The 27,332-nt window shown below is 38.1% G+C and overlaps 1 protein-coding gene across 3 annotated transcripts in view; it reads right to left on the bottom strand.

Moving 5' to 3' along the window:
* The window catches only part of map4k3b (mitogen-activated protein kinase kinase kinase kinase 3b), a 50,541-nt gene extending 23,542 nt beyond the window's left edge, over window positions 1-26,999 (bottom strand). Inside the window, exons 1-17 of one of the 3 annotated variants that reach the window (XM_022672741.2) lie at window positions 26,811-26,999; window positions 16,567-16,624; window positions 15,471-15,561; window positions 14,229-14,293; window positions 13,620-13,675; window positions 13,482-13,529; window positions 13,300-13,342; window positions 13,127-13,199; window positions 11,457-11,588; window positions 11,188-11,250; window positions 10,927-11,008; window positions 10,696-10,818; window positions 5,666-5,744; window positions 5,423-5,481; window positions 3,045-3,085; window positions 2,629-2,667; window positions 2,285-2,353 (exon numbers count right to left, since the gene is read on the bottom strand). In XM_022672741.2, coding sequence (XP_022528462.2) covers window positions 2,285-2,353; window positions 2,629-2,667; window positions 3,045-3,085; window positions 5,423-5,481; window positions 5,666-5,744; window positions 10,696-10,818; window positions 10,927-11,008; window positions 11,188-11,250; window positions 11,457-11,588; window positions 13,127-13,199; window positions 13,300-13,342; window positions 13,482-13,529; window positions 13,620-13,675; window positions 14,229-14,293; window positions 15,471-15,561; window positions 16,567-16,624; window positions 26,811-26,906 — 1,217 coding nt within the window. In that variant the 5' untranslated portion in view covers window positions 26,907-26,999. The remainder of the gene's footprint in view (window positions 1-2,284; window positions 2,354-2,628; window positions 2,668-3,044; window positions 3,086-5,422; window positions 5,482-5,665; window positions 5,745-10,695; window positions 10,819-10,926; window positions 11,009-11,187; window positions 11,251-11,456; window positions 11,589-13,126; window positions 13,200-13,299; window positions 13,343-13,481; window positions 13,530-13,619; window positions 13,676-14,228; window positions 14,294-15,470; window positions 15,562-16,566; window positions 16,625-26,810) is intronic. The other 2 variants (XM_022672742.2, XM_049463489.1) reach the window with 2 other exon arrangements.
* Between the last annotated feature and the right edge of the window lie 333 nt (window positions 27,000-27,332).

Here is a 27,332-nt window from a genome sequence, read left to right as displayed (position 1 = left end):
CCTGCCTGTCATGATAATTACATGAATGATAAATCATACAATATATGGAGAAATGTTTGCTGAACTTGGCCAAAATATCACCTTTTTTTAAAAACAGCAGTTTTATTTTATTTTATATTATTACTGTATCAGACTTTAGTTGCCAATGCTTTTTGTCCCCTGGGGGTTGCCTTAGTTTTGAGGTAGGGTTGTTTTGGGAGCAGAGAGAGCGTGCCTGCTAGGGACCTTTTATTTTTTTTTCTTGTTGAGGAGTTCTGATCAGGTGGAGTAAAGTGGAATATTTTGCACTCTTGTCTCGGTTGTTTCTCTTTAATTCCTCTAAGTAACACCGCAAGGTTACATTACTGTTAATACGTTTAATAACTGTAGTATATTAATTTCTTTTTCTGGTGCGCACCATCTGTATTCTCATCTTTTCTTGCTTTATTCTCCGACTTCTCACCGCCTCCTTCGCCTGTGTGGCTCCGCGCTCTCATATCTGCACAGATCTGATTGGCAGAGGAGAGCGTTTGGTGATTTTACAATTGCGTGATTGGTCTGTAAGTTTACTGCGCTGTAAAGCATGTAAATTGTAAAGACAATAAACGTTCCGCCAATTTAAATGAACACGGTCAGAATTAAATCCTTCTCTGTAGTTTATCGGTTTGGGACCGGATTGGACAACGTCTGGGGCCGGACACGGACAGCGGTCCGCCTATTAGTGACCTCTGCTATACACTATAAAGGTTTAGATATTGTTAATAATTATATAGTACACAGGGTTTCCTGCAATGCTTTATAGGTAGGGTGTCCCCCATCTTTACATACCGCACTATACAGTGAAACTGGTTACCGTATTTTTCAGACTATAAAGCACATTTAAAAATCCTTAAATTTTCCCCAAAAAAATCGACAGTGCATCTTATAATTCGGTGTGCCTCATTTCGAATACTACCAGTCAGGTATTAAAGAGCAGTAAAGCTACTCCGCTGAAGTAAAGCGTTATAAGGGTGAAGTTTTGCTAACCGCAGCGCTAGCTCTTTCGCAGTTTAGAGGCGAGCATACTGGATTGTATTCTGCGTGTTTGTTGTGTTTCAACAAGCTACGTGGGATGAACCGGTAGCTGACAGTGCCCTGGCTTACCGGAACACTTAGGGTTCCTCAGGCCCCGTCTACACGAATCCAAATATTTTTAAAAACTGCGATTTCGGTCACTGAAACCAGAGCTTTTCGAAAAAGCCTTCTAAAAAAAAGCTGACGTTACACAGCAAGTCTGCGCATGTCTACTTATTGTTTACATCAGCTTAGCCTGTTCAGAATGAGCCTCAATCATACACTATGCCTGGATTGTTTCTGCTCTCTCTTCTCGATTTGCGGATTAAAAAACAGGTCTTATCCGGGCAGTGTTCTGTGTAGATGGGGATATTTTTAAAAACGCTGCTAGTGTGAACAAAAGATATTTTTTTTATATCGCCTCAGTCTAGCGTTATCAGGTGGGATTAACATCCTGCTAGTGCTGCGTTTAGCGGCTAATGCTAATGCTGCTGCACTCAACCTTAGTGTTGAAGAAACATTGCTCAAAACTCACCCTTTTCAAAATATTTGAAATCTAAGCTTACTGTAAATAAATGGAAGCTCATTACTCACTCAAATATTTTTTAGGAGAGAAATCTGTGCAGATTACCATCCAGCACTTGTTTGAAACTTTAAAAGAAAATATATTTTTTTTTTAAAGAATTACAGTTTTGTTTATTTAGGTGCTTCCCTCAAATTCCCTATTACAAGGGAAACATGGACACCCTTGCTCACTTTGATGTAGGCATCCTTACTAGTGTCGCTTAATGCGCCTTATAATCCAGTGCACCTTATATTTGAAAAATAGACCAGAAATTAGACGTTCATTGATGGTGCGCCTTATAGTCTGAAAAATACTATAATACTGCATCCCTACTTTATTTTATAATTAGTAAATTATAGTACATTAGTAAATTATAGTAGCTTACAGGAATGTTATTGATCAAGCGCTATTTTTTTTTTTTATCATTAATATGATCAGTTGGACCCCAATGCAGTCTGGACCTCAAGCTTAATCACCCACCCCGCGAACACTGAGACCCCGAACAGAACACAGATGCGCAGAAACCGTTGCGAGTTCATCAACATCAACAGACGCAGACAAAGCTTGTTCAGGTGGTGATGATGACCAACCAAACCATGCGACATGAGGGGCTGTGGTGGGCAATTTCTGCGTGATGGAGGGTGTTCACAAGTAAACACATCACTTCTCTTACTCTCAGACACTTACTGTACAGCTTCATCATCACCACCATCATCATCCTCCTCCTCACCATCCTCTAAATGTGTCACATGACCCCTGAGGGAAACGAAGAAAATGGGCGAAGACTAAGAGGATGTGGCACCCAGAGCCAGGGACAAGGAACAGGTGCACAGAGAGAATACTCTCACACACACGCACACGCACACACACACACGCCCACATGCGCACGCACACACGCACGCACCGCAGTGAGGGCAGCTAAGCGAAGCTGAGCAGAGAGGGGTTAGTCTGCATAGCTGCTTGGCTGGCAGGTGGGAGGGGTTAACTAAAGGTGACTTATCAATATAAAAAATGGGAGGGGCTTGACTTACCTCTGATTGAGCTCCTCTGCTACTGATTTTAATAGACTCCTACATTTTTAAGAAAAACAGAGGAAAAGAGAGAAAAAGAAAAAAGAAAGGGAAAGAAAAATGCAGAGAGAGAAAGAGAGACAGTAAAGAATGAGAGACAAAAGGGAAAAAAGCAAGAAAAAGCATGAAATAAAAAAGTGCAGTAGAAATAAAGAAATATCGAACGGAGAAAGAGAAAGGAGAAACAAAGAAAGAAAGAAAAACAGGCAAAGAGTGAAAAGAGAGAGAGAAAACAGAGAGAAAGAGGAAAAGAAGGAGCAAGAAAATGACAGTAAGAATGACAAAGGAGTTCTGTTACACAGATCACACAGATATATAAGTACATAAATATCACATAAATATAACACACACACACACACACACAAACACACACTTACTTATTGTCTCCTAGGATGCTCTGTGGCTCCAACTGGAGTTCCTACGAAAACACAAACAGGAGTGTTTCAGACACATGATCACATCACTGTCATCCCAAAATTTAGAAAGACTAAACACTTAAGAGCTCTGAAGATGGTTCATTCAGTCCAGCAGAGGTTGCCCTAATTAACACTGCCCAATTAACATCTTTAAAAAGTTGACTATAATCAAAAGTTTAGATACACTTTCTCAAAACCTTTATTACTTTTTAATTTTTTCTTACATTGGGCATACACAAAGGGCATAATTACCGCATTTTCCGCACTATAAGGAGCACTTAAAACCCTTTAATTTCCCCAAAAATCGACAGTGTGTCTTACAATCCGGTGCATTTAAATGTATGAATTTTACCAGTCAGGTTGTAAGGAGCAGCAAAGCCACTCAGCTTAAGTGCAGCGTTATACAGAAGTTTCAGTTTAGTTCTCAGCACCGAGACTGAAGCAGCATTAGCATTAGCCGCTAACCGCGCTAAGCACTAGATCTTTTACTGTTCAGTGGTGAGTATTATCGGCCTGTAGCCTGCTGCTAATCCCAGCTAGCACTGCTGGAGCAGCATTAGCATTAGCCGACAAACCGCGCAAACCGCGCTAAGCGTTTTTTAGTCGTTCAGAGGTGAATATTATCAGCATGTAGCCTGCTTAGTTAAATCCCCCCCACCACCACCACCACTACTACCACCTAGTGGGGAGACCTGCTTATTTAGGAGGAAAACATGGCGTCACCCCTGTTCCTTACAAGTGTCGTATAAAATGCGCCTTATAATCCAGTGCATCTTTATGTATGAAAATAGACCAGAAAATACACATTCTTTGATAGTGTACCCTATAATCCAGGGGTGTCAAACTCATTTTGGCCGAGGGCCACATTGGCATATTGGCTGTCCTCCGAGGGCCAGATGTAACTTATAAATATAAGAAAATGTAACCAAATGTAATATATGTAAATGAATGTAATTACTCCTTAATGTTAAATAACTCTCAATATATTATTTATTCAATCAAATATTACAGTTGCATGGAAAAAATGTTTGCTTGTTGCTCTATTAACATAAATCCTGTTATGAAATCCAAAAACTCCATCAATCAAGAACCAAACTATACAAGTGAATAGAAATGACATAAAATACAAGTTATATTAACTTTGATCAAAACGTTTGATACTGAAAAGAGGCTTAATTAATATAAAATCAAAAATTGTGAGCTGTGACAGATTTAGCATTTCCTCATCCAACCACTAGTGGGAGCTGCAGCAGCACAAGCCCACAGTCTTTACTGAGTCAGAGCTACAGCCCAGCCACGGGCTACAGGACTCAGCTGAGCCAGTCTGGAGCGTTTTTAAAATTTTAAGTTCTTCTGTGTATGAAATAAAATAACCCCACTAACCGGATAATACAGCTCTCTACAGTTCATATTTCAGCCCAAGCAGCTAACAGCAGCAGTTTAGAGCAGCCATCCCGGAGTCACTGCTCGGATTACATTATAAACAGGTCAGTTAGCGCGCTGCTAACCTCAGGATGTTTATAACTACGGAGTTTAGAACACACCACGGCTGCAAGGTTAGACTGTTGAAGGCTACTGGAGACTATTAAAGGCTATTGGAGGTTATTGAAAGGGTTATTGGGGGCAGAAATCAGTAAAGGCTGGTTAGATAAGTGATTCACCTCCTCGTCCTTTGCTGAGGTGAAACTGTGACTAGCGATGTCACAGTGATGTTTATTAACCTCATTAAAACAGATTTTATCAGCTATTGTCTTATAAATATTTACACATAATTTATATCTCTTCTAAAAAGCGTTTATTTTGGTCAGTAACACAAAATGCATACCGGTCTTTCGCCTTGAAGCACAGCCGTCCGTCTGCATCAACTTTTCTTTTTCTGGATATTATGGGATAAACATGTCTCAATTCCACCCGCGAAGTTACACCTTCCCTCCGGCAGGGTTTCCACATCAATGACTACACTGCCGTGTAGTGGCAGTAAGCCGTAACTTTGCGGGTAATACAATCGACAAGCATTGTGGGAAATTTATTTTTTGGTCAAAGAACGCTTCTGACCTATTTATTATAGACACTAAGATTTTACAAGCTCTCGCGGGCCACATAAAAAGACGTGGCGGGCCACATTTGGCCCGCGGGCCTTGTGTTTGACACATGTGCTATAATCTTATAATCGTGTGCCTTATAGTGCGAAAAATACGGTAATCTTAGAAATATTTTCTCAATATATTGTTATATGTATTGCAGAACAACAAAATATTGCAATGTCATTTTTTCACAATAGTGCGCAGCCTTAGTTTACAGCTAGCATTTCAAATGGTCAAAAAATGGGTGCTACTGACCGGTTCATGATGCAATTCCGTCTCCTTCCTCAGTGGAGGATCAAACTTCACCTGATCAACTGAGAAACAAAAATACACAAGTATTACACACACACACACAAATATTCTTTATTATGTGCAATCACCAAGGACACACACTCACACGCACATACTCAATCAACTACTGCAAACACTGAGACTGACACAAGAACACAAGCTGAAACTGACCAGACTGCATACACACACACACACATATTCACTCACAGTTAATCTCCGACAGAGTCTTTCCATCCCGGGAGCTTCTACTTGTGGAGCGAATCCGATGAGGCACAGTCACAGGAGACTGCAAACACACACACATCACACACAGGCAATATTATCAATATGTTATCAATATTATACAATCTCTCTGACCAATTCACTCCCAATCAACCATTAGGTTTCCATCACACTCCGTTCCACAGTAACACTGCAAGCCACTGCAGGCATGCAATAATGATGGTAAAGTTATTCTTGCAGTTATTTAAATCATCTCAAAGCCCCACCCGCAACCTAGGACTCTCCAAAACACCCAATGAAAGCTAGAATGTGCTTCTTTCTAAAGGTCCAACTCGTCTTTTCTAGGTGCTTGCAGAATTTGACCCATCCTCTGTAGAGAGACCAACCTGTCTTTAACCAATCAGTCTTTGGTCAACTCAAGACTTGTCTACTGCAGTGCCCTCTTAGCCCCTCTTCCTATGCATACCATAAGATCTTCTGACTGATCTAGAACACCAGCTTCTGATCCAGAAGACTCAGGAAGAGTCACGCAACCCTTTTGTGCAACGTATTCACTGGGTTACTGCAGCTTAACATTAGATTTAAACCCTGACTACAAAAACGGAATAGCCCTTTCACATTTGACTTAAATGGTCAAACCCCGATCCGCACTGGACTGTGAGGAATAAGATTATCTGGTCTGATGAGGCAAAGACTGAATTTTTTGGTGTTAATTCTAAGAGGTATATGTGGAGAAAACTGGGTACTGATCATCACCTGCTCATTACAATCCCAACAGTGAAACATGGTGGTGGCAGCTTCATGCTATGAGGGTTTTTTCCAGCTGCAGGGACAGGACGACTTGTTGCAATTGAAGGAAAGATGAATGCGGCCAAGTACAGAGATATCCTGGAAGTAAACCTCAGACTAGGCCAAAGGTACACCTTCCAACAACACAATAACCCTACGCACACAGCTAAAATAATAAAGAAGTGGCTTCGGAACAACTCTGTGAACATTCTTGTGAACAATGCCCAGCCAGAGCCCTGACCTAAACCTAATTGAGCATCTCTGGAGAGAGCTGAAAATGGCTGTCCACCAACGCTCACCATCCATCATGATGGAACTGAAAAGGATCTGCAAGGAAGAATGAGCAAAGGTCTGAATACTTATGACCATGTTATATTTTAGTTTTTCTTTTTTGATAAATTAGCAAAAAAAATCTACATTTCTGTTTTTTTTTCCTGTCAAGATGGGGTTCTGAGTGTACATTAATGAGAATTAAAATTAACTTTTTTATTTTAGCAAATTCCTGCAATGAAACAAAGTGTGAATAATTTAAAGGGGTCTCCATACCCACTGAATATGAAAGACTCCTAGGGTGTGGTTCATCGAATTTAAAGCCCTGACTCTGGCCTAATAAATAGAGGTGTGCCAAAAAATCGATTCACATAAGAATCTTGATTCTCATTTACTACGATTCAGAATCGATTTAAAATGTCCCAAAATCGATTCTGAGGGGCGGGTTTTAGACTGATTTTGGGCTGGGTATTTTTGTTGGACCTGGCAACCCTGGGGATAGGGCTTGTCCCTTCAAACGGAGATCTTCCAGACACACACAGAGCGTAGGTGTTTGAGAATCACCGGTAAGATGGCAGAACAAGCACTATATTACCTTAGATTAACGTGTAGTTTCAATGTTTTATGGCAGAATGCTTCATAACAAGCATAAAAAAGATCGCTAGTAGTTAGTTTCAGTAACTGTTAGCTAGCTAACTAGCTAACTTTCCAGTTCCACCTTAAATAACGCTACAGGTGGCAGCGGGCTGCAGCATTTAAGGCGGAACGGAAAAATAACAATAAGCTAATCAGAGCTAATTTCAGCTCCTCATCACAGAGGAATTAAGGAATGGACAATATGAATTAATTTCTCCACCTCCTGCCCCCTTTCTGAAGAAATACAACGACCTTAAAGTTAACTAGTTAATCAGCAGCTGCTCCTGAACTTTAGCGCTTCACTGCTATCATCACATCAGCCCAGCAGCGTCACCTACACACCACCGCTAGTAGCCTGGTAATAAAGCAGTGTTATTTATTATTTATTTATTGTTCATTAACGTCATTGTGATATCCCAGTGATTTCTCTGTCACTGAGGACCCACATTCCTGCACATTTTATTGTTTTTGTAACACATTACTTGCTCCAGGACCAGTGTATATTATGGAGGGTTTTTTTTCAATAAGATTCATAAGCCAGAAGCAGAAATTTTTATAATTCAAATCGTTTTGAATCAAAAATCGATTTTGAATCGAATCGTGGCCCCCAAAATCGGAATCGAATCGAATCGTGAGATAGTAAACGATTCCCACCCCTACTAATAAACCAAAAATGGTCTAGACCTTCTGTACCTTCTAGAGCCTTATTAGCTTTAAGTACAGCTTTTCTCTACAGGAGCTAACAAAGGCTCCTGTAAAACTCTTCAAGCATCATGTACAGCTCGGCTTGCCTCTGGTCTACGAAGCCATAAATGGACCCTCTGTCCTTTTCCTGAATGGTCAAAACTTGATCTTTATCAAGTAAAGTCCTTGAAACATCAAGCACAAGTCAGTGTGACCTTGCATCCCTCATAATGTATGAATGACTGCTTTGCTGCGTTCTCTATACTGGATTACTGTAGCTAAATATCAGTTATTCCGAATGTGCAGTACTAAGAGCCTTTCAAACTTCAAATATGGGTTAGCTTGACCTGCCAAACCGCAAGATGAAGGGAGGGATCCTCTGCTGCATTCTCTTCACTGGATTCCTGTAGCTGATTATATCAGATTTAAAACCTTGACACTGACCTACAAAGCCGACAACGGACCAGACATTCTGTAACTTGATTAAATGGTCCAAACTCTATCTGTATCAAGCTCTGGCTCAGCCTGACCTAGCATTCTTAATGATATATGGATAACTCATCTACTTAGTGTTGTCGACACTAAGGTACTGTTGCTTAACATCAGATTGAAAACACTGACACTGGTTTACAAAACCAAAAATTAACCAGCACATCATTTTCTGTTGGCAATGGTCAAAATCTGATCTGTAAAAAAACAGAGGCTTCTGAGCTTGAAGTATGGCTCAGCTTGACTTGACCACCATCCTTCAAGAGGTAAAGTGGCTTGAAAAAGTATTTATACCTCTTAAACTGCATCACATTTTTTTCACTTAAATGTATTTAGGTTGCAACAAATAGCACAAAAATTATGAAGTAGAACCAAAATAATACGTGGCTTTCAAAATTTTTCAACAGTATTTAGCTCCCCTACTTCAATACTGAGCCACCTTTTGCTGCAATTACAGCTGCAAGTCTTTCGGGGTTTGTCTCTACCAGCTTTGTGCATCTAGAGACTTGCCCCAGAGTTTTGCCCCATTCTTCTTTGCAAAACAGCTCAAGCTTGGCCAGGTGGGATGGAGAGCGTCTGTGAACAGCAATTTTCATGTCCTGCCACAGAAGCTCAATGGGTTTTAAGCCTTTTTTAGTACTTTGACTAAGTGATTCTAACACATGAATATTATTTGATCTAAATCATTTCACTGTAGCTCTGGCTGTATGTTAAGGGTCATTGTCTTGCTGGAAGGTAAATCTCCTTCTCAAGTCGTTTGTAGCCTAACAGGTTTTCTTTTCTTGCTCGATCTGAGAGTTTGGATGGATGGCCTTGCCTTGATAGGTTTAAATGTTTAGGCAGTTGTAGAATACTTTTTGGGTTATTTTTTGGATAATGGATTGAACAGTGTGCTACTTGTGATGCTCAAAGCTTGGGATATGTTTTATAACTTAACCCTGCTTTAAACTTCTCCACAACGTTTTCTTTGGCCTGTGTTCTCTAAAAAACCACTGAGGCCTTCATAGAACAGGTGTACTTATACTGAGACTAAATTACACACAGCTCTATGGACTTTATTAACTAATTACATCTAAATCTGTGGTGATTAGTTGAGTAAATGTGAAAAAGTTCAAAGGGATTTAATATTTTCAAGCCATCCTTTCAAGCACATTAAAAGGTACGTTCCAATTAGATAAAGAACACTAAAAGTGCATTTTCAATTTAACATACTGAATATAAAAAACACATTAAATATACTTTCTCTGCATTTCCATAAAATGTATTTTAAGCCATGCTTTAAAAATTATACATTGTGTTTATAGGAAATATATATTGGCAATAAACACTGCTTACTTTAGTGCAGTTTTTTTTCATGTAGCATTAAGGAGTACACAATATGTTCACCAATATGCAAAGTAGTACACTTACAATATAAATATAAAGTTGATTAAAAGCTATGTATAAAAAAGATATACTTAAATCTACTTAAGCTTGCAGAAAAAAAGCACAATTTAATGCTTTTATGTTGTGTTAAAATATAGCTTAATTACACCTGAAATATACTTAAGTTGCCATAAGTAGTTCCATAATAGTACATTTAGTATTTATTTAAGTACATATTTTAATTTGTACTTTACCATGTTAAGTATACTTTTAAAAAATATACTTAATACACTTTTCTTTTACAAGGGACTATATGAAAGACAAGTATGTAGATTTATTTCAATTCTGAAGCCAAGGTGGTGCAACAATCGTTCTCTTGGTTACTGTTATCAAAAGCTTTGCCATCTTCAAACACCGAATGAAGGATCAACTCTGAACTCAAGAAGAAGAGGAGCTTGATCTTTTTGACTTTTTTATCGGATGGGGCAATGGTGTAGGTGGTCTATCAGGTCTTGCATGGTTGTTAAATATCATTTTATGAACACTGAAAACCAGCCATCTTTTAACATGCACACACACATAATCACACATCCAGAGTAATGACTCTTTACATCACACTGGTTGGAGGAACCTCTAGCAGGATCAACAGTCTGAACCTTCACTGAAGCCACTGCTAAAGAAACAACCAATAAGACTTCAATATCATTCCATCCTGGAGGAGCCCCTCCCCCATGTTGTCTCATGACTCTTGATTCTGTAAGAGTAACAGGTTGTGAGCTTACCTCAGGGTCTGGGTCCTGGTCCTCATCATCAATGTCACTGTAGTGGGCGTGGTCAGGGTTGCTGGCCTTGTCTAGCAGCTCAATAGCGAGGGTCCGACTCAGGGGCTGGGACACAAACGGGTGCTGACAGAAACACAAAGAGGAATGAACTGAAATGAACTGATGCTCAACAGACACTACAGAGGACGAACAAGCCACAGGTGCTCAGTAAGAGTGTGAGACGGTTCTAACCTGCAGTAGTTTATCAGCAGTCGGCCTCTTCTTGGGGTTTTTGATCAGCGCCATTTTCACAAAGTGATGGAAGTTACTTGTCCTGGAGTAAAGAACAAGGATTGATAATGTTTTACATTTTTCCCATACCATTTAATATGTCAAAGGCTTCTAAAATTCTCATATATTTATAGTTTTCGGACTATAAGGCGCACTATCAATAAACGTCTATTTTTTTTTGGTCTATTTTTAAACACACTAAACAGGCAGGCATACACTTACCATTGCACTTTATCTTTCAGTTTAGGTGGTTGGAAATTGCTCTTAGTCATGAGAAACAACGCTCTGCAAGAAAGATACAATTGCCGAAGCAATGTATTAATAAACCAATCAATTAACCCATCATAAATAAATAGATACACAGATAAACAAGTAAACAAAGTCAACGGTGCCTAATATTTTTCACCCTCATTCTGAAGTCCCCCTGTGTGAAAGGCCAGAAAGGTAACTGAGAAATCAGTCAATAATCAGTGATCTTCATTAACACAAACCTCATTGGGTGCAGGTCAAACATGGGTGGCTGTAGCTCAGCCAGTTCTATAGCAGTGATGCCCACAGCCCAGATGTCACAGAGCTGGTTATAACCGCCCTTTCTCTCTACTGCTGCCACCTCCGGAGCCATCCTGCAGTGATAAAGAAAGAGAGAAAGAGAGAGAGGGAAGAAAAAATGTGCAAATTATTTACCACACTTTCTCCTTCTATTGTCACTTAACTGTATCCTAGAAATAACTACCAGATATATTAAAAAAAAAATCTAAATAACTTGTAGAAATACTAAAAGCCTTCTTCCTTTGCATTGTGGTTCAAAATGTGATTCTCAAAATGAAAAAGATGTCATGTACCCTGAAAGGCAACTCTTTTACACCAGGTGGAAATCTTTTCTTTCCTATTTTGATTTGCTTTCAACATCGGCAGCCAACTGAATTTGAACTTGGACAACTATAATAATTTGGATTCATACATAATTTGTTTTGTGTGTGTGTGTGTATTTTTTTTGTGCATTTTTGCCTTGCTTTTTCACAGACTTACCATATTTTTAACACTATAAGGCACACCTGATTATAGGGCGCACTATCAATAAACAACTATTTTCTGTTTTATTTTCATACATGAGGTGCACCGGATTATAAGGTGCATTTAAAGAGACACTCTAAGGAACTTCTAATTCAGCAGGTTTCGTCTCTAGGTGGTGGTGGGTGATAGCTAACTAAGTTAAGTAAAGCTAAGCTAAGTAAACAAAACTGTAATAAAAAGGGGGGAATTTCAAACGAGTCAAACGCGTGCTGGATGTGAATCTACACAGATTTCTTTTCTGAAAACTGTTTATTTGGGTGAGTAAAGCACTTCTGTTTATTTACAGTAAGCTTAGATTCCCAGATTGCTCCAGCACTAAGGCTGAAGCATTAGCATTAGCTGCTAACCACTAGCAGTCCGAAATACTCCACTCTAAACGGCAAAAGAGCTAGCGTGGTTAGTGGGTAATGCTAATGCTGCTCCAGCAGTGCTAGCCGGGGGTTAGAAGCAGGCTACAGGCCAATAATTCTCACCTCTGAACAGGGAAATAGCAGTTAGTGACAAATGCTAATGCTACTCCAGCCCTGGTGCTGGAGAACTAAGCTGAAACTCCTGAGTGGCTTTACTGCTCTTTACAACCTGAATAAAACGCACCGGAATAAAAGGCAATTTTTGGGAAAATTAAAGGATTTAAAGTGCGCCTTATAGTGCGAAAAACATGGTAATTGATTATGTCATTTAATTTGGCTTATTTGTGGGTTTGTATGATTGGGATGGACAAAAAATATTGGTGGGGGAAAATGGAGGGAAAAAAATTGAGCTAGAGAAAAAGTATTGTTCTCTACTTTCTTGTAATGCTGTGTTATGTTTGCTTATGTTCTTGCTCTAAAATATACAAAAAAGACAAAACTTTACAGATTTGTTGTTTCTGCTGAATGTTTGAAACTGTTATGCTTGCATGAAATAAAACTTTAACATTTTTTTTGTTGCAGTAGTATATTTTTGAAATTAATAAAATATTTTTCATTTGTCAAGATGCATTAGGTGTTGATTGGAATCACAGCTTTGTATAAAAAAATGTGGCAAATAGGACCAATCAAAGTCAGTATCATAGAGAAGTTCATGGAACACTGGGGTAAGACTTTACCAATATGGCGTTCCAATGAAAGACTTCCTCTTGGCCAGGGTAGCTGAGATCTGAGCAGAAACTCCAAAGTCCGCTACAGAAACAGATACAGAAATATAAGAAAAAATTCAGAGATTAAGTTATATAAGCATATAAATGCTGTAAAAGCTTTATTTTATCCAATGTGTCCTTACCCAGCTTCACATAGCCATTGTCTGTGAGTAGGATATTTGCTCCCTGCAAAAAAAACAATCACAACAGCAGAATCAGTAAAAACCTATTCAGGCCTATTCTGGCCTTTTCCAAGTCTAGAGCATGTTTAACAGCTTCTGAATTAAACACGGCTAAGAATGAGAAAGGCTATGCGGAGGCTTACCTTAATATCTCTGTGCATCTTGCCTTTATTATGGAGGTAGTACAAACCCTGAAACACAGGAACAGAAAGAAGATTGTTGAGCATTGTTGAGCAACTCCCACTCTGGTCAGAAGGGATTATGAGAGTCTGTGGGTTTACCTGCAGGGTCTCTCTTGATACATATGCAATCTGGGATTCCAACAGAGGCCCAGTCACTGTTGTTAAAAAAAAAAAAAAAGAAAAATGAGAATGATTGAATCAGGAAAATACAGCACCAGTTAAAAGTTTAGATACACCTTTTCTCATTTAATGTGTTTCCTTTATTTTTATTCTTTTTTACATTGTCCATTTAATATTTAAGACTATTTTAAAGCACATTTAGCTTGGAGGACAGGTCTGCACACTTTTTAATCTCAGTGTCTTTATGAGGGAGTCACCTGGAATAGTTTTCTTAGCATCTTAAAGGAGTTCCTGGAGGTGCTGAATAATAGCTCCTGCTCCTGCTCATCCCAAATTATTTCAAATCACCATCTCAGTTAATCAGGTTTAGATTAAGGGATTGTGGAGGACAAATACTTTCTTTTTTTTACTGTTTACTACATAATTCTATATGTGTCCCTTAATTGTTTTCATGTCTATAATATTAATCTATAATATAGTAAATAAATTCAAACAGGAAATAAAGAAAACACTGGATGAAAAGAGGTGTGTCCAAACTTTTGACAGATATTGTACACAGGATAAACAGGTTGCCAAAACAATTCTTACCATGATAAATATCTTGTAGCGAGCCTCCTCCACAGTATTCCATGCTGATCCATAACTTGTCCCTCCTGAAAAAACAAAGGGAAAGTAGCCAATCAGCACACAAGCTCAACCTAGGTTTACTTTAGAATTAATTTAATGCAAATACTGAAAATAACAAGGATGTTCATAAACCGTTTCTCAGACCTGAATAGCCACATTTTTAAGCAAATAGTATTCAAATATTCTGATAATAAAACACTACTGTTCAGGTAGTGTTTCTTTGCATAACAAGCAAGGAGAAACAGCTCACAGCTCCACAAACACATTTTAATAGAAACCCATTTCATAAAAATAGATGTAAAGTCTAAAAAAAACATTGCATTAAAAAATAACATTTAAATTAGTTAGAACCATTTCATTACATGAGGGCTATTTACTGCTTTAAATGGTTTTTCACATTTACAAGCCTTCAACATTGTTCTTCAATGCCAAAGAAACTATCGATTGTTCCGAGTTGTTGCCTTGGAGTTGCTAAGCAGTTCGGAAAGTATTCCAGGTTGTTCTGAGGCTACTAGGTGGTTGCTATGGTATCCAAGGTGGGTTGTGATGGATTGCTTTGGTGGTCCTGTTTTGTTTTGTTCTTTGTCACCAGAGGATCAGAGAAAAATGTTTGAGAACCCCTGCTTTAGGAGGTTACAGAAATAATGTTCTAGAACTGTTATGAAAATATGTGACATAATATTGGTGAGCACTACAATATTATTTGATTTTTCATAATATTTCTAACTAGGTTAACACTAACATTATGGAAACATTAAAAGTAGCATTCCCAAAACTAAAAATAAAACATCTGACACAGACGTGCCGATGCAGCGATGTTACCAGAATGTTTAAAGGCTTTAAATAAGGGGGTCTATGTGCAGCATTCTAAAGTGTAGCTACTATGATTGGGAGATTGCTGGTTCGAATCAGCTGCTGGAGCCCCGAAAGAGCACAATTGGACTTGTTCTCTCTGGGTGGGTAGATTTTCTGCAAAAAATTAACATTTTGTCCAGAGTTGTTTTGGTGAATGTTGATTACATGCGCGATATATAATGTTGATGTTCTTACTGTTACTATTATGATTCTTGATTTTTATAAAGAAATAAAAATAATATTGAGCCAAATTGAAATCAATCTGTTTGTCTGTTCCTCCACAACCGCCCCAGATTATCATGTTGTCCCTTAGGAAAATTATTTGCCCACTCATGGTCTAGGTCTTACCTGAGATAGCTGCCGAAGTAAGCAACAATGTTGGAGTGTTTACAGTCTTTCATCATAATAATCTCCTGCTGGACCACCACAAAGTCTTCCCCTGAAAATGAATTAATAATAACAAATACAAATAAAGAAATAGATAAATAAACCAATCAATCAATTCTATGTATATATTCTATGTATATATATATATATATATATATATATATATATATATATATATATATATATTCTGTATATTTTTAGTCACACAAAATAAATCCTAAATATTAACTTTTAGAGAGAATTAAAATCCTTCTGGTCTTTTAATGGATGGCGTTGTACCCTTTTATTATAAGTATTTCCTAAAAATTTTTGTTGGTCACACCATATGTATTGCCAACACTGAGAGTGACTGCCAGATTCACATTTTGTCCAAAAATATAAAACAGAGAACGGAGAAAAAAAAAAAAAGTTTTATTTATTTAATATTGTCCATATAATGCAGAACACACACCCCTATGGAAAGTGTGAGGAACCTACTGGAAAGAACATGGACGTAGAGATAGGGAGCGATAACAACTTTAGTCAGCTCTAGGTGACCAACAGCTCGTAAATCCACAAACAAAGCACACAAGCACACACAAGCACACACACACACAAGCACACACACACACACAAGCACACACACACACACAAGCACACACACACACACAAGCACACACACACACACAAGCACACACACACACACAAGCACACACACACACACACACACACAAGCACACACACACACACACCTATTTAACAATGTTTAACTGCCTGTGACCATTACACGCTTACTGATGCACAAATGCACTTTTGGTTAAATATTTTTTAAATCTGAGCCTCTGTGTGTGTGTGTGTGTGTGTGTGTGTGTGTGTGTGTGTGTGTGTGTGTGTGTGTGTGTGTGTGTGTGTGTGTGTGTGTTTGTGCCTGTGTGTGTGGCACATCTGTGCCAAAACACAGAGACTTTTGCAATCAAGAGTGACAAGCTGTGATGGATGAAGGGATAGTCAGCCGGACTGCTGAATGGATGAAAGGACAGATGGACGTGTGGGTGGACAGATAGATGAAGATGTTTACCTGGCTCCAGTTTAATGACTTTGATGGCTGCCAGCTCTCCTGTGTTGACATTGCGCGCCTGAGGAATACAGGAAGAGATAAAGAAAAACAATTATTGAAAAGATTTAAAGGAATCACTTTCATAAATAAGACATTTTTATAACCTACAGATATTAGTCTATTTAACCCATCAAATCTGTATTATCTATACGTTTGATAATTCCTTGTAATGTCACATAAGTTTGTTTAAACTATATTAGTTTTAAATATGAAAAATGTACAAAATTACTCAATATAGTAATAACTTAATATTATGTCTAAAAATTAACACTCAAAAATATGCATATCACATAGTTATCACCACTGGCTAATTACTCTTTAAGCTTCTTCATAGACACATTACACACAAGAAATCAAATCTACATGAAAAGATTACTTCTTTAGTTTAGCACTGGAAATACATTACAAAAAAATGTAAGATTCTTAAGAACATTTAAAAAAGTAGGATTTACCACCACTACTCGTTTTACAATTATTCATGACAAATCCACTTTTTATGTTCCATCACTGTTAGCATTGTCCCATGTTAGCATTACAATAAGTTGATAAAAAAAATGTAAGCAGTATTTTCCTCAATAAAACACCATGAAACCATGTCCACTGACATAAGTTACAAAGTACTGGGTCTATAGGACCGATTTAAGAAGACACAAATAGACATAAATTATAATAAACTGTAATATACAACTGCTTTTACTGTAGTTAATGAGCGAACCACCAACTTGGTTTCTGAACTAGGATTTGGTGAGGCTCTCCTGAATTTCCCTATACAAAAAACAGACTTCTAGGAGGGTTCCAGTTTAATTTTAAATTTTAGACTCTGAAAAAACGTCATCCAAGTTAAAATGGAAAGCAGCACTACATAGCTAACACATGAAAATCTCTTTAACAAAAACTATGACAAAAAATATTTAACAACCTAGTTTTCATGATGAAAACAAGACGAGAACTAAATACAAAATATATACAACAAAAAAAGATGTCTCATTCTTGGTAAATTTATATCTCACCAAAAATTGTCAAACAAGTTAGCATTAGCATTTTCCCTATCACCTTAAATTCCACCTTAAATATGGCAGCTCAGCCAGCAGTTAAAAAAAAAAGCCGTAATTTAAGTTAAACTAGCGTTAGCAACAAGTTCTGTTTTTTTCTCTTACTCAGTGTTACTAGAGGTGCTAGACTGTTTAAACATAATGTCTAATTTTCATGCTTAGCTAGTTTTTTTGTTCCACCTTAAATGCAGTGACAGTTATAAAAAGAGTAAAAGAAAATCAATACAAAGATTTTATTAACAAATTTAAAGCTTTTTTGAGGGGTCTTTTCTGACACTGAAGTTGTGTGGGAGTGTTTGATAATCACAGCCGAGTGTATATTTACATTACATACACTGTTATTGTGTTACCATATTTTTCACACAATAAGGCGCACTTAAAGGCCCCGTTTAAAAGCTCTGTAGCTTCCTAGTGTCCTAGCTTCCCAGATATGTAAATAAATGATGAAGAAAACTTACATTTTCTCAATAATCGTCAGTGTGCCTTAGAATCCGGTGTGCTTTATGTATGAATTTAACCAGACAGGTTGTAAGGAGCAGTAAAGCCACCCCACTGAAGTGCAGTATTAGCATTAGCGGCTAATAGGCCTGTAGCCTGCTGCTGTAGCCCGGCTAGCACTGCTAGAGCCTTATTAGCATTACCCGCTAACCGTGCTAAGCGCCAGCTCTTTCGCCGTTCAGAGCAGACTAAATAGGACAATCTACGAGTTTGCTGTGTTAAAACAAGCTTCGTGGGACGAATCACTAGCTAAAATCGGCCTGTATTACTGGAACACTCAGGGTTCCTCAGTATAGCGCTATTAGGCAGCATTAGCAAATCTGGAAATCTAAGCCTACTGTTTATAAACAGAAGCGCTTTACTTAGCCAAATAAACAGTTTTCAGGAAAGAAATCTGTGTAGATTAACATCCAGCACTGGATCATTATTATTATTATTTTTTAAGAATTACAGGTTTGTTTACTTAGCTTAGCTTTACAGGCTGAATTAGAAGGAAAACATGGCGACACCCCTTTTACTCACTAGTGTCCCATAATGCGTTTTATAATCCGGTGCACCCTATGTATTAAAATAGACCAGAAAATACTGGTTTATTGATAGTCCGTTTTATAATCCGGTGCGCCTTACAGTGCAAAAAATATTAAATAATGACAACAATAAAATTTTTTGTAACTGTCAGTTTAATTCTTCATTTAAACCATTATTTTCAATAATAGTCGTTTGTGTGTTCCTTATTCAATTACAACATTAATTCTTTAAATTAAATATTTCAAATATGTACAATATCTGGTAAAATAAATTAAATATATAAGAAATACATTTCCCATTTATTCTTAGTACATGGTTGCATCACCCAAATATGTATTTATTTAATTTTGCCTCGTTTGCATTTTAGAACAGTAGATTTTTTCCTTTTTATCTAATTAATAATCGAGTTGCTTAAATAGGCAATTGCAAGCAGTAGTTAACTATATGGTCCTGGCTTCTATTGTTATTTAGCAATATTCTATTGAAATATTGTACAGAACTATTTCATTAGATCCCTCTGACTGTCTCTATTTTCCTGTCTATTTTCATGGATGTACTTTATATGCCAGCCGATTCATATTTTGGGATATTTTGGAGATGTATACTGGGAGATGCTCTCTTTATGTCTCACACTCACACACATACACACACACACACACACACACATTTAAAACACACACACACACAGACACAAAGGCATCTTCTGTAAGGCCTCACTATGAGACATCTGTCTTAGAGAACAGCAGATCAGATGAAGTCATCACAAAAAAGAAGAGAACAAGTGATGGAAGAAAAGAGCAACAGACTTCAGCACGAGAGAGGGGAAAGAAATGTCCTGGCACCAGATATTCATATTAGAATGTGTAACAATAAAAAATAATAATAAATTAAAAATTAAACCATCTCTTCTGTCACAGCATTTCTGAGACAATTCTGGAAGTTTCCCCAAATTCATCAAACCCACCAAACAAAATTCTTGTGAATGCGGATACGATTTCTGCCAGAGATGTCTGTCTGTTTAAAATTACGCAAAAGAGAGGTGAGACAAATCATCAATATCTCAATATATTTTATAGTTTTCGTTTGCTATACATATTATATACTTGGTATCAAATATCAGTATTTTTATTAAAACGTAGACGTAGCCTGTCAAGATAATTACATTATTGTTTCTCATACAAGACCTCAACATGGACATGACCTCAATAATATTGGTAATCGTTATATTGTCTATTGTGTTTTTTTGTTCACATATATAACAGTGCGCAGTATTTAAGGCAGTTATGCAATGACCAATCAGTGCTTTAATAACTGCAACTCACCTACTGTAGTAGGTAAAGGAAAAGTATATATTTCCTAATTTACGATTAATTAAAAATATAGGTGTCTTTAAAAGCGTATAATTGCTATGTTATTCTATGTTATTATTGTCAGTGGCATTTAAATCATTGCGATATCATTTATCGCAATCATTTCTGGGCAATCTATCGTTCACAAAAAATTCTTATCGTTACAGGCTTACATGTGTATCTGGTTAAAGGCAGAATACTGAATGTGTTTATTTTGCAGGTTTTTGCAATGTTTTGCTCTTTAAAGAACAAAGCAGAATACATTTACCTCAGCAGTGCTATTCTAACCATGAATTTATTTAAACACTGCTATTCAAGTCACACATTCAGATAATTGTTTTTTTTTTATAATTTTACCTTAGTAGTGCTATTATAATCTTCCACTTACTTAAGTGCTATACTTTCTATTTATTTTTTTCGAGGTGCTCTAAATGTATTTGTTGTGTTGTTGATTTCCATTGGGGTAAATAACATCTATTTATCTGTTTATTAATCTGTCTATCTATTTTAGTCATACATTTACCTCAGCACTGCCAATCAAATACAAGTGGCTAAAATGTACACAAAGAAATGCAGTTTTTCTAAGGTAAAATAACGCAATATTTTTTTATAAGTGATAGAACTGTAACTGTTGTATTATAATATGTATTATATCAACTGGTTCTTGCCAATGCACAGCTTTAGCCACTGAATGGTCAGAAACAAGCTTGAGGCCGAGGTTCAGCATGACTGTCCAAATGTGGAGTTTACTAAGAGAGCAGAACCTCATGGCAACCACACACACACACACACACACACTAACCCTAACCACAAAACTTCAGGAAGAGGGAACAATCAGGAACAAACAGGATGGATAGGGCTCCAGCTTTGCGCGCACACACGTGTGTTCGGGCAAGCTCACACACACACGCCTGCATCCTCAAGTTCAGTCATTTCCTGTCTTTGCAGGAAGTCCGACACGCTCGCTCTTCCCAAAGAACCAAGAGAACGCTCACACATCCAATAACGATCCTGCAATGAGAAACTATCACGCCCCCCCCCCCCCCCCCGCCCCCACGGCTCTTGGTAGATACCATCTGCTACTACACACTCATTCAGAGGGCATTGTGTCTCCCACGGCCTCAGCCACCCCTCCACAGCCCCTAATTTCACCCCAACACATAAACAGACTGGTGAATGGGTGAATGGGACAGCCCGGCTTTGGCAAAACAGTTCAGCCAAAAGTCAAATCTACACACTTCACCTCTCGCGCCAAACATGGCTGACCAGCTGAGACATGTTCAGAGTCTGAGGTCTGCTTCTGTAGTTGCAAACTGGAACTGCAAAGCTTAAGTAACTTACACACCTCTAGAAGATTTAAACAGTTAAAGCAAGTGGTTCATGTACAACAGGGGTGCAGGGCTCCAGTCTCTTGGAGGGGGATTATGTATCTCCTTCAAAGTCTGGGAGTTTCCCTACTCAAACCCATCCTCCTGCCGTTGAATCAGGTGTGATTGAGTATGTTAGCTACTAAACTTTTCTAGAGACCATCAGAGATGTGCAACCCTGATCTATACCACAGTTGTTTGGTCCACATCTAAATAGGTTTGGACGACATGGCTAAAATTTCTAACATAATACGCAGCTCTGAAAAAAAAATTAAGAGGCTACTTAAAAATTATGAGTTTCTTTGATTTTACCAAATGTAAAACCTCTGTAATAGAGGAAGATGGATGATCACAACCCATCAAACCGAGCTGAACTGCTTTATGAAAAGTTTATGAATATGAACTTGTTTTCTTTGCATTATTTGAGGTCTAAAAGCTCTGCATCTTTTTTGTTATTTCAGCCATTTTTCACTTCCGTTTCTGAATTAATTTCTCAGATTTAGCTATTTATAGGTATATGTTTGAGTAAAATGAACATTGTTGTTTTATTCTATGAACTACAAACAACATTTCTCTCAAATCCCAAATAAAAATATTGAGAAACAGCTGAAATAACAAAGTAGAGCTTTCAGACCTCAAATAATGCAAAGAAAACAAGTTCATATTCATAAAGATTTAAGAGTTCAGAAATCAATATTTGGAAGAATAATACTGTTTTTTAATCACACTTTTCATGCATTTTGGCATGTTCTCCTCCACCAGTTTTACACACTGCTTTTGGATAACTTTATGCCACTCCTGGTGCAAACATTTAAGCAGTTCAGCTTGGTTTGATGGCTTTCTCTTGATTCAAGAGGATTATCATTTTTCTTATTGGTTATATTCCAGATGTTTTTAATTTGGCAAAAGCAAAGAAACTCATCATTTTTAAGTGGTCTCTTATTTTTTTTCCAGAGCTGTATTTTAGGACAACTGTCATAGTATTAAAAACACACAACGTCTGAAAGAAAACAGCCTAATGTGATTTACACACTACATCACTTGCAGAGTCATTGAATTGCGTACTTTTCACAATACGGGTTACAAATCACAAGATCTTTCACCAGAAGGAACTTGTGACTCTGATTACAGATGAATACTTAGCATCCTTAGTTCTGTACTTTCAGAACAGAAAATATTTGTTGATATACTGAAATATTTACCACAAACAAACAAACAAAAAAAGAATATGGATAGAAATAGATAAAGACACACAGGCTTGTTGATATTAGTCTTACACAACATTGCATTTCCGGCAATGTGACTATTGTGCATGCCTACATTGTGATGGCGATGATGAAACGATATATTGTGCCGGCCAAAATGAGTGGGTGGGTGGATGGATCAAAGGATAGACTGGTAAAATGCAAAAAGATACTGAAATGCAGCCTGAATCAATCTAAAGCTTGGGAGAAACTTCAGCTTTCTGCAGGTCAGTGATCCCAAGAACAAGGCCAAACATCACACACATAAATACAGTGTAAACACCACCCTGAAAGATATCCAGTCTGATAAAAAATGCTGACATACAAGTGAAACAAAAACTAAATCAAAATAGGAATAGTAAATAATGGACAGGTTTCTCCAGAAGAAGGAAATTACGCATGAGGTTGGCAATATTTAACTAAACAAACATGATGAATTATGATAGATGAACCACTGGATGATAACAGAGATTATTATCTTTGTAAGGAATATTGTTACCAAAGTAAATGACTCACTAATACTAGAAGGAGGCTCAGTTTAGAATTACAGAGTTGTTATCTAACATTCAGGGAAAAGGTGAGCAACAAAATAAAGCTCCATAATACGCACATGTCCTTTATATCGGAATTTTGATCAATAAATTATCACTAAATATAATAATTACCGTATTTTTCCCACGTTAAGGCGCACTTAAAATCCTTTCATTTTGCAAAAATCATCAATGCGCCTTATAATCTGGTTTGTCTTATGTATGAATTTTACTTGTCAGGTATTTAGTAGCAGTAAAGCCACTCAGCTGAAGTACTGCATTATACAGGAGTTTCAGTTTAGTTTTCCAGCACCAAGACTTGAGACTGGAGCAACATTAGCATTAGCCACCAATTGCACTAAGAGCTATTTCTTTTGCCATTCAGAATTCAGTATTATGGGCTTGTAGCCTGCTGCTAACTCCGGCTAGCACTGCTGGAGCAGCCTTAGCATTACCCACTAACTACAGTAGCTCTATTGCCATTCAGAGGTGAGTATATCGGACTGTAGTCTGTGTGTTTACCACGTTAAAATAAGTTACATGCGACAAACTGGTAGCTAATATCACCCTGGTTTACCGGAGCACTCAGGGTTCCTCAGTGTAGAGCTGTCGGGGGCATTAGCAGCTATCCGTGGCCAGCCTTAGTGGAAACCTGGAAGTCTAAGCTTCCTGTAAATAAATGGAAGCGTTTTACTTAGCCAAATAAATAGTTTTTAGGACAGAAATATTTGTAGATTAACATCCAGCACAATTTATTTTTATTTTTTTTTGTTGTTGTTTACTTAGCTTAGCTTTACAGGTATCACCACATGGCGGCGAGACCTGCTGAACTGGAAGGAAAACATGGCAACACCAATGTTCCTTACTAGTGTTCAATAATGCGCCCTATAATCTGGTGCGCCTTATAGTGCAAACAATACGGGTAGTCAGATAATAATCATCTGGCCAATTCGTATCATCCACACTCAAAAACAGTGAAATTGGCAATAGTATTACAGAGAAATATAATGCTTTAGAAATTTAAAGCAAGTAAAATGCACAAAATTCAGATACACTATTTGGACAAAAATATTGGGATACCTGATTATTTCTTGTTTCTTCTAAATCAGAGAAATAAAAAAAAAGTTGATATGCTTTTATTGCGATTTAACTGTCTCTCCTGTCTAGAGAAGGTTTAATACTAGATTATGGAGCATTGCTGTGGAGTTTTTATTGCTTTTAGTGACAAGAGCATTAGAGAAATCAGGATGTTGGATAATCACCCCCCCAAACTCAACCCTATGCCCCCAAACACCATCATTCCAGAGAACACAGTTCTTCCACTGCTCCACAGCTTAATGATGGGGCAGCTTTATACTCATCTAGCCCAGGCCTGGCATTATACAAGGTGCCAACAGGTTCATATTTCTTCTCTGGTTCAGAGAGTCATTTTCAATTGACAGTACTTCTCTACAGGGGACTAGACACGCTAGACATCTGTGTCAGCAGTGAAAGCTACTTAAAAGTTCAGGACATTCACTACATTCATAAGAAGGGATGATCACAAACATTTAGACATATAGTGTAAGCATCAATAACAAGACCATGTCGCCTTTCCAGAAGCAACTCACCACCTGCCTGATGTTTTGGAAATGACCCAGTCGTCTAGCCATGTCTCACATTCTCACACTTGTCCTTTTCCCCTGCTTTTAAACACATCAATTTAAATTAGCCTTGTAGCTACAAAGCTAAAGTCAGAAAGAAGCTAAAAAAGCAAACTTTTGAACAAACATGTCAAAACAGATCTGCTAGAGGATTAGCATTTAGTTATAGGGCTGCACGAAAACAATTACATTGGAATGTTTTTTTTAAACAATATATCACGATATTTAACAAAGCAGGACTCGTGACATCATCAGCCCCGCCCCCAAACACGGGCTGTCTCGCTTCAGAGATCCGGACCGACTGAGAGCTGAGTCAGCGCTTTAGAGTCAGCCAATCACTCAAACCCCCAAAAAAACAGCAAAACAACAATAATCAACCTTTTTTTATAAGGCTTTTATATTTCCTTTTAAAAGGTGAATAAGAGTGTTTTTCTGGAATTAAAAGCATGATTTCGGCTGTTACTGGAAATATGTTCGCAAACCCGTACCGGACTGAGGAGCACAGCTTTTGACAGGAGGTCAGCTGCTGTGTTTACAAGCATGCACCCAGCCATGTGGAGGCCATGCGGTTACCTCGTGTTTACTCCCGCTTCCCCTTCCACTTCTCAGGCAGCAGCAGCCTGTCACTCACACAGACACAGAGACAACACTGTGTATCTACTTCTTGTGTCTACTTTGATCTTGTTAACAGTGTAAAAATAGTGATGTCTATGCATGAGCCACTCTATGCCCCTATCGGTAGTATTGTAAGCCAGTTGGGAGCATCAGCTAACAGTGCTGAATGTGGGAATGCTAGAGGTGAATGGAGGTGGACTACTGGACACAAGTTTGTACTCGTTATCATGTTTCACTAAACCCAAGTCAATCTCAAACCGGAGTTCTCCTTTAAGCAAGCCTGTCAGAGAGTAGTGAACAAATCTGACACACAAATACAGCTCTGGAAAAAAATAAGAGACCACTTCAGTTTCAGAATCAGTTTATCTGATCTAACTATTTAAAGGTATACGTTTGAGTAAAATAAACATTGTTGTTTAATTCTATAAACTACAGACATTTCTCCCAAATATAAACATTGGAATTTAGAGCAATTATTTGCAAAAAATAAAAAATGGCTGAAATAACAAAAAAGATGCAGAGCTTTCAGACCTTATACAAAAAAAAAACATTCATATTCATAAAGTTTTAAGTTCAAAAATCAATATTTGGTGGAATAACCCTGGTTTTCAATCACAGTTTTCATGCATCTTGACATGTTCTCCTCCACAAGTCTTACACACTGCTTTGAATAACTTTATGCCACTCCTGGTGCAAAAATTCAAGCAGTTCAGCTTGGTTTGATGGCTTGTGATCATCCATCTTCCTCTTGATTATATTCCAGAGGTAAAACCAAAATAAACTCAGAATTTTTAGTGATCTCTTATTTTTTTCCAGAGCTGTAGTTTGTGTTTTAAAATTACAGGATCAAGGATGCTTCAGTAATTATCAACGTACGCACTCAAACACACACACACACACACACACACACACACACACACACACATTCATACACACATACACTGTCCTCCTAGCCATGTAGTGAGCAATACCCCTACATCATCAACATCATCACAACTATATACACACACTTAAACACTTACATACACACAATTACATATACACAACACACAGTTCAGTAAGTGCCAGTCAGGGCACTGTCTGTAATGAAAGCGCTAATGATGCCAGTCATAAAACAACACTGTCCCAATCCACACCATCTCTCCCTCACTCCCTCTTTCACTCCTTCTCTCACTCCCTTCAACGCAGCACCCAAAACACAACACAACACAACACCAGACCCCCTATATTTCTGACTCCCAGCAGCAGCAGCAGCGGCGGTCTGTCCCCGGTATCCCCCTCTCTATCCCCCGCGGTCTCACAGCGCAGAACCGGGCCGCTCCCGTCTGTTTTGATCTCAGAGCTAACGGCTAGGCTAAGCTAGGCTCCAGCTCCAGCACCTTGTACACATCCCCGTACGTCCCGCTGCCGATCCGCTGGATCAGCTCGAAGTCCTCCTGCGGGTTCCGCCGCGACAGGTCCAGGCTGGAGTTCATGGCGGGCCGAGGGCGCTTCTCCCCCGCGCCGTGTCGGAGAAACACCGAGCCGAGAGAGGAAACACTAAGCGCCGCTTACCGACTCACCGACCAACCGATCTCAGGAATCGGTACCGACCACTCGGTTCATTCTCTGAATCACCGACTCGATTCCGGACCGACTCTTTCAGCCACAACGAAACGAAAACGAAATTCGCTCTTATTCCAAACTCTTGTTTATTCAGACTTATATAATTAAATACACTTACTGACCATTTTTAACAAATTAAACATAAGAAATGGCATAAATCCATCGATATTTTAAAGCTTCTCAGTTTTATTTGGATCACACTTTTCTTTTTTCTGTCTTATTTTATGCTGTTGGATTGTATTGTATATAAAAGTAATAAAAAAAACCTCTTTCAGCCCTTGCAAAATACTGAGATT

Source organism: Astyanax mexicanus, chromosome 14 (assembly GCF_023375975.1).
Source record: "Astyanax mexicanus isolate ESR-SI-001 chromosome 14, AstMex3_surface, whole genome shotgun sequence".
Lineage (NCBI taxonomy): Eukaryota > Metazoa > Chordata > Actinopteri > Characiformes > Acestrorhamphidae > Astyanax > Astyanax mexicanus.
Note: the sequence above shows the minus strand (reverse complement) of the source record. Positions and strands in the feature narration are given on the sequence as shown.